The sequence below is a fragment of the Sparus aurata genome, chromosome 18, assembly GCF_900880675.1.
Source record: "Sparus aurata chromosome 18, fSpaAur1.1, whole genome shotgun sequence".
NCBI classification, from domain to species: Eukaryota; Metazoa; Chordata; class Actinopteri; order Spariformes; family Sparidae; genus Sparus; species Sparus aurata.
In genome coordinates this window covers 6,224,055-6,232,249 of record NC_044204.1, presented here as the reverse complement: position 1 = coordinate 6,232,249, position 8,195 = coordinate 6,224,055, and the positions used below count along the sequence as shown (strand labels likewise).

At 39.5% G+C, this 8,195-nt stretch overlaps 1 protein-coding gene across 1 annotated transcript; it reads right to left on the bottom strand.

Annotated features, from left to right (window-relative positions):
• Positions 1 to 4,323: 4,323 nt before the first annotated feature.
• LOC115568456 (cilia- and flagella-associated protein 73-like) lies at positions 4,324 to 7,260 on the bottom strand. Its single transcript, XM_030395745.1, has 7 exons — positions 7,107 to 7,260; positions 6,911 to 7,013; positions 5,663 to 5,746; positions 5,386 to 5,577; positions 5,031 to 5,252; positions 4,790 to 4,948; positions 4,324 to 4,708 (listed from the first exon to the last, which is right to left on the bottom strand). The coding sequence occupies exons 1-7, from the start codon at positions 7,142 to 7,144 to the stop codon at positions 4,595 to 4,597; spliced, it is 912 nt and encodes a 303-aa protein (XP_030251605.1). The 5' UTR covers positions 7,145 to 7,260; the 3' UTR covers positions 4,324 to 4,594.
• Positions 7,261 to 8,195: the final 935 nt, after the last annotated feature.

The window sequence follows — 8,195 nt, the reverse complement described above, 5'->3', positions numbered from 1 at the left end:
GGCAAATAAATAAAACTCACTCAGTAAATCTCTGACTTCATATATAAGGTATTCTTATTTCCTATTTATTTTAATCGTTTTGCCTGAAGTATTTCAGGTGGTAACAAGAATGACATGACTTTTCACACACACACACACACACATATATAAATGCATATATGTACATACATACACAGTAGGATATAATGTGGTTGGACTGCAGTTGCTGCCTGAGGTCTGCCATGAATGAAAGCAGTATCAGGAAGGATTGGTGTATAGTGATTGTTGCAGGCAGAATCATGTTATGTTTGCACATGAGCAACCTCTGCAGTAGCCTCCTGCCCCACGTGGTGCCAATCACAGTCAGATGAATACATATCATATAACCTCACGCACAAAGATGAGAAAATCCATTACAAAGCGTGTGTCATGGGAAATGACAGAGGCTGCAAGGAGAGATTGAACCAGTAGTTTGTTCCTCTTTCTAATGCAGTGTTTCCTCGCAGGCTGTGTGTACTGCATAGCGGATCAGATGAAAAGATAGAAGCTGTGTGTACACTGATGGGCATTTCTTTGTCCACTGACCCTTCTGTTTTCTGCTGAGGAGAGCCTGTTTGTTTCAGAATAAAATGCTCTGAGGAATATTACAACAATACAATAAATCTCTGTAATGAAAACGGTCATTAATCTGCTATCTCACAGCAGTTTGGTAGTCGTGCCTGTGCTGCGATCTGTTATGAATTTATTAGAATTCATTTTAGAGGAGTCACCCCAAAATGTCTGAAAAATGTTGCTGTGACTTCAGTGCGGATAATCACTGAACTCATTGACAAAAGCATTCTAGTAAGTTGAGAGCAGTTAGCTTTTGATAAATGTAATTATCTAGGTATAACTGCTAAATATTCTGTGAAATCTTACGTTAGTAAACCTATCAATCTAACCAAGGAGTTTTGGTGCTTTAACCTGACCAGTCTGTGACAGTACAGGGCTGGTTCGTCCATTGGTGATACGCTTCAATGCTAATATCTTTTTGGGAACATAGATATATGTCTCCAGTTTCAATGTTGATGTACATATACTGCAAACCAACTTTACCAAGTTTCTTCTTTTTTTATGACAACCCTACGATTTTGGTCTGGTTAGGTTTAGGCACATTTTGTTTGAATTTGGAAAAGATCATGTCTTATCTGGCTCTGTTGCCTCTGTTAAATTGTCTTCAAACTATCTGGCATTTTCAAGCTGACAAATGTTGAAATGTTGAAATCTTGAAAACAGTCGTTTCCCACTTAGCAGTACTTCCCGTTGAGGTGTAACACATCCACCATATTTATGTAAAGAACACATTTAACACATCCATCATTTGCAAAAAAAAGTACAATGCCAACATTATATTCTGGCGACTGGACTGGCTGAGTACGTCCACACCCACCATACCAACCTTATCCCCTTTACTTTCCACTTGACTAAATATATAAGTCACACTACTTTGTGCACTAGCACTAAACATTAGAATTTGATATGCCGTTAATTTCAAGGTGCCGAATAAAGGCTTTCTACCAAGATACTGCGCTGTGACATAAAGCACAAGTTCAAGCCGAACCGCCTCACCTGCCCACCATCTCCTCCTGCTCTATCATTAATCATGTCTCTTTGTTATTGTGGGCTCCCAGCCTTAGATCAGATCTCTGCCTTGAATTTTTAATGCTTTACCTGTCCTTACCTATTACCTACTCCCTCTCTGGTCCAGAGGTCGATCTCATGAGCCCTTCTGTAGGCAGCAGAGCCAAAACCAAACTGTATTAAGACTGTCTCCTACCACATGCATGCTTCTAGCTGCATTCTGTCTACAGTGTCTCTTATGATCTGCGTTTTTGATCACGCACATATGCAGCTAGTTTAAGTAGTCATTTCATTTGAATGGCAATGTTCACGTCCATGGAGGCTGTGTGATACAGAGAAAAAATAAGTCGAGGAGATCTGGATGGTGAAAGGACCTAAAGCATAAAGCATACGTTCAAAACTGAAATCCTGGCTAACACTCCAATCTCATACTGGAAGCGTCAGGCTGGTTTTATGATACACCGTAATCTTTCACTAATCTGGACAATATGATGCCCTATCCATATATTGTGAGAACATTTAATCGACAGCACTGGAAATGAATTCTTTTTACAGAAAAAAGTATAATCTAAACTATCATTTCAACCCAATTTGGATTTAGTAATTTCATGTTTGGGCTGGTCGGATAGCTGCAGGATACCAAAACTTTAAAGTATGAATGCAACTAAAAAGCATTTGAGATGGATTTGAAATTCAATGTTATCTGATTGGAGGTGGCTTGAAATGCAAAGCCAGATGTTTAATAGATGCATACTGTACATGTACAGCAGAGACTTTGGCTGACCAAACCATTGGCCCTGTGCTAAGATACTTCAGGATGAAATGTTTCGATTGGCTCCTTTAGATTTTCTAAATGTTGTCGGACAGGAAGGATCATTCTGCACGGGTTGTGGCACTCAAACATGATTCACCCTTTTGCTGCTGATTCTTTCACAATGTAAGCCTATGGGGTAAAAGTGTTTTTAGGTCAGTGTGCCTCCCGTGAGGATGATGATGATTATGGTCTGGCCACAATATCATACTAACTTCAAAGCCTGGTGCACTCTGGGGGCTCGGATCCCCTTTGGCTTTGTCCCAATGTGTCAATGGCAGTGTTTGTCTATAGCTTGTCATCCATAAACACAATTGATCCATGTGTTTGTGTTAAATTATATGTTGAGTGCTAAGCTCTTAATCTTGTGGTGTTTATAGGCAGTTAGAAAATAACTTCAGGTGCTGTTCATGGACCTGATTCGCACGTAGACTTGTAAAACCAAGATGAATTGCAATCCGATTTCTGATCAGGTTAACGGATGAAGATGCACATGAAGCAAGATTTGTGATGACCTTAGATTCAGACTCAACAGTCAACCATCTTTCTCCAGAATCAATGATGCCGGGAAAACCTCCCGAACACAACAAAATAATAAGAAAATAGAGGAGAAGGGCAGGGTCTCTGCAGATACAGACACAGGTAATTACATCTGTACATTTCTTTGTTTTTTAAGGTAAATACATAATATATCATTAAGTGTAAAGAAAATAGTTTTAATTAACTGTTAATTGTATCTGGATATGAGACACTTGATCAGCTGTTGTGTGAAAATACACATCTGTGGTATTTTTGTCATAATCTGGTTTGCTCGGAAATCCATTGTCCTTGTCCTTGTTATATGATGAAAACTGGCATTCCTTTAATATCAGCGGGCAGCAAAGTCAAGTCACTTGCTGTGTGCTGTCAGTTCAAGGATTCACAGTGCGCTGAATCGAGTGTCGGAGGCACCCTGAACTCTCAGTGCCACGGGCAAGTCCAACACTCCTCAAACACCCTGATCTCATGGTTTGAGAGTCAAAGATGACTTTCCATCAGTGAAGTGAAAGGGACGTCAAACAGGATCATGTGAATATACAAGGCTCGTGTCTCAATTGCATAACTGAATTTCATTTTACTTTACTATGACTGTATAGCTTCTTTTAGTAATTCAGGCACAGATAAAGCTGTCCGACAGAACAAATTAACATCGATTATGGTAAATACATTTACTAAAGTGTTGTGAAATAGCTTAAACAAGCTTCAGCTCTGCGGGAGCTAAAGAGTAGATCCAATATAAAATCAGCTGCAGTGAACTGTGGGGAGCATAGAGTGAGTCAGCATGTGCTTTGCTAGTGGACAATTCTTATTTACTGATAATAGAAGGTGTTTTCACACACATTCTCTCTCATACACACACACACATACACAAAAGCATGATGTGTTTTGAAGCAACCCAGTTGTTCTAATTATCCAGTTAAACCTAGTTAAGATACCTGTGAGTGTGTTACTTTACACGATATATTAATGCAATATAATTATATATTACATACTTTCACTGCTTATTTGAATATATCCAACAAACAGCACTGTCAAATTATTTTGCAAGTACATTAAATTGCAGGATAGAGAAATGCCTGTACATAGCTTTCCCCAATGTATTGACTACACTAAGGTTCTATGATTACTGTAATCTGAAGTCTATATTGTTGGGCTAAGTAGTCAATTTATAAGTTAGGACTGTTGCAAAGCACAAAAAACCCAGTCTGTTTAAGCAGGGGAAATTTAGGAAGGTCTTCAAAAATTAAAAAAGGTGAATAGTTTTTTTTCTCTTCCAATTGTATAATAGTAAAATAGAGAATAACAGAGTCAATCCATTTCAGCTGAAAGGTCAGCTTCACACCAGGGCGCTCTGGGTCAGTCTGACATACAGCTACAGTGAAAGTCACAGTTTATAGAATACTAGAACAAGACAGAAAGGGAGGTTGTCCAAACGGCCTTGAAAGTATTGCAGTACCTACACAGGCTCAGCCATATTTATGCATTTAAACACGAAGAGGGGCTGTTGTGAGGAATACATCCGGGGCTTTAGAGTTTTACAGTAAAACAACCAATGAGCAAACATTACAATCATAATTCAATGCAATTTGCAACTGTGAATTCAGTTTTAACTAAACAATATGGGAGCTTAGTCTCTCTTCGTCGCTATAGGTTTTTGGCCTTGTTTTCTTTTTCTGTTCCTTTCCTCTTAAGTTGTTTCTCTGCGGAAATCTGGTGCCATTTCAATATATCGTCGTGGTCCTGGATGAACATCACAATCTAAGAAGGAGACAGTAGGAGACAGTTAGACGATCGCTCTCTGTTGCTTTGTGTCCATGTCTGCACTGTCAGGGCACACACCTTGTCCAGCTGCGTCTCTGTGTCATTCACATCCACAGCTTCTTCTTCTTTAACGTCGGTATATGACAAATCATAGAGGTTGAGGGTCGCCATCTTAATCTGTCCCAGGTAGAGGTTTTCCCTTGCAGCTGTTTTCACAATATGGATCCAATTGTTTTCCTGTGGACAGGGACAATCTTTTAGCAGTGTTCAATCTGGTGTTCTGACGCCAGATTGTGACTCATATTATTATGTCTGGCACCCATGTTTGAGTTTCAAAAAGCGCATCCTTCAGCTCCTTGTCGAGCTGGGAAAGATGGTTGTTCTTCTGCAGCTGCAGCGAACGATGCCGGTCCTCCAGAGTCCGAAGGGCCATTCTCTGCTGGGCGTCCTGCTCCATTGCCTTCTGGTTCCTCTGATAGAGCTTTTCTCTGAGGGGGAGGAGACTCGCCAAATAACCCGTGAACCTCTCTGCGCTGTCAAACTTTAACACACACAAAGATTACAGCTGGAGTCTCAAAAATCAAAGATGACACTTTCTTTTTTTCTTTCTTTTGGCCAATAACTATGTAAGTTTGATCACGAAAAGTGACGGCATGTAAAAATCCTTGCCTTACCTTACGCATCTTGGCTGCCCGCTCCATGACGTCCCTGAACATTCTGTGACTCTGCAACTGACGCTGTAGCTCCTGGTTCCTCTCCATCAGCTCAACATACTCCTCCTTCAGCCTCTTGATCTCCGCGTCCTTTTGAGCGCCCTCTTTCCGCTCCTCCTCAGTTTTCTCAGCAACTCGGCTAATTTCTTCATGCTACACATCAGGAGGTTGGAAAAACTGAACTCCACAATCTCCAGTCTATACAGGAGTCATGTGTGAAATGGTCCACATACTGTACCTTGACGAACATGTCATAGCTCGAGCATAACCCGTTCGCTTCCTCAGCTTTCTTGTTCAACTCTTCTATGCGCTTTAGCAAAGTCTCCAACACCAAGGCAAACACAGTAGTCAACAAGTTACATTAGGAATATTTATGATTGTTTGATTAATAATTTCTCATGTTCAAACAGCATGGCTTTAAGATCTGTGCCTTTGGAAAAAGGATCAGATGCAGACAGAAAACACAGAAAAGACAAATCAAAACAGACAAGATATTGAAATGATATTAAAATGCTTTATGATTTAAAATCATATTCTTCTTATAATGCTAAGAAATCCATCTCATTTGTATATTTCATGACTTTAAGGACATTCATATATAAACAAAATCATTAGAAAAATCGAAAAGGGTTCACTCTCATAAATGTTGATTTGATTGCCCAGTCCAACTCCCTTAGATACTGTTGCTAGTTAGGACATGCTTTACAAGATGCTTTTGGTGACGCAGGTGCTGCAGTGTTATATTGCCTGGTAGTGATACGACATAGCGCTAAGAAGCAGAAAGCAAGGACTGCAGTCCTGAATAAAAGGATATTTTAACAACGTAAAGTTTAATAAACAAGACAGAATGATGCAAACTGCGGCCAAGTCATACTGTTCTCAACAAAAATAAGTGAAGCCTTGACCTTTTTAACATTACCACAGAAATGAGGAGGAAGTAAACCTGACTGATGTTGGTGATCTGACATTAGGCTTGCTTATCTTGATGTAACGTTAGTTAATTGTCCCAAGATGTGACACTATTCAATGTGATGTGGCCGCAAAGATCGTGACTTTACATCGGTGGTGGGATCCACCAAACAGAGTAATCCACGGGTTACATCGCCCAAAATGTGTCTTTGGATACCAAATCAACAAAACAGCTCATATACAGTCAGGGTGTTTAGGTACATGTGCAGGTCCTCCATCAACATTAAATCTGAACCGTCTTGCCAAACAATTTTTTTCAAATGAAACAAGTCGAGCACTATCACATCCTGGTTCATCCTGGTACCAAGCTTGCTCAACTGTTGGAGCATGGAGCGAAAAAGCGTGGGACTATGGACGGATCAACATACATAAAAGCATCATAACCTTTGCATGGCAGAAATCCTCATAGCGTTGGCACGACAGCCTACAGTGATAACTGAGTTACCCATCAAATACCTTTTTCCATCCAGTCTTACACAATGATTTGTTGTCTGTTTTAGCTGCTACTGCCTCGCACCTGTGTTTTCTCCTCTTTCTTTGCTATAAGTTCGCCCAGCTCATTGTCTTTCTTCTGGAGGTCATAGTAGGCTGTGCTGTAGTTCTCCACGAACGATAGCAGCCTGTTCACACACAAGCAAGGTAGAAAATGATTAACACAGACTGCTCAGATTGTTTCAGGCAGCCGTCACACACTCTTATAAAAATAAACTCACCTTGAGCGCTGCTTCTCACGGACAGTCCTGGAGTTCATGACGCTTGGTTGTCTTTGTATATATTTCTTCCTGCTGTTATCTTCCTCCTGATATCTTTGTTTGCAGTCAACATTTGCCTCCAGCACTGTTTCTGTGGTAACCAAACAGAATTTGAATGCAAAGAAAACAACTTAAAAAACAAAGATTTTTATTTTCATTCAAAGCTGGAATGTGAAACTTTTGTCTCCTCTTTGTGGCAGTTAGGTTTCTCTGCCGTAAGCTCTAAACAGTTGCCGTGGCAACTCCCCTCTCTATGAATTTTGATGAAAAATGCAACTTTTAAAACTCTGATCTACTTCAAAATGTAAACTTATTTGGCAATTCCATTGCTTGAATATAAAAGACTTAATTTATATTTAGAAATTCCAAACTTCAGCTTCAACCTGTCAAAGTCACACTGTGCTGAAACTGAGAAGCCTAAGCAATGATTTGGTAACGACTGAAACCAAAACACAGCTACACCACTACTAAAACACAGGATTTAATCTTGTTGATCTATAAGTCAAACAATATTAAAACTGATAAAGTAGGTAGATGAATCAGTAAAACTAGTAATTTAAATGTAAACCAAAAGCTAAAACAAAAACTATAACGTCAGGCTGAACTCCCTGATGTTATCAATTATAGCTGAAAAGAGAAGTCGATTAATCAGTAGAGCAGTGATTCCCAAAGTTCAGCCGAAGCAAGAATTCAAGCCGTTCAAGCTGTTCAACTGTTTTCACTATTTACGTTAATTTCTGACAGAAGACAACATTTTATTGACAGTAACATCAAATTAAGTGAACAGTAATCAATATATGCTACTTTTTAGTTTGCCGTGGATAAAGTCCCCAGACTCTTTTAAATATGTGTTTGTGAGTTGTTGAGTTGGGGGAAACATAATAAACTCTGTGAAAGGGTGTCTATGAAAAATTCTTAACTACTTGGGCCTTCTTGTTAATCTGAAATACAAAGCATGGAAGTGAGATGATTTGAGTCCATTCATAATGAGTATCTGCATGAGCCCACCATCACAGACAGTTACTTCCTATGAGAATTGTGACCTTTTTC

Excerpts from the sequence above, each read along its gene's own strand:
- LOC115568456 (XM_030395745.1), bottom strand. The coding sequence starts at position 7,144 with ATGAACTCCAGGACTGTCCGTGAGAAGCAGCGCTCAAG. Across the intron at positions 5,578-5,662 it reads GCTATGACATGTTCGTCAAG|CATGAAGAAATTAGCCGAGT; the intron begins GTACAGTATGTG and ends CCTGATGTGTAG. Across the intron at positions 4,949-5,030 it reads TTTTTGAAACTCAAACATGG|GAAAACAATTGGATCCATAT; the intron begins GTGCCAGACATA and ends CCCTGTCCACAG.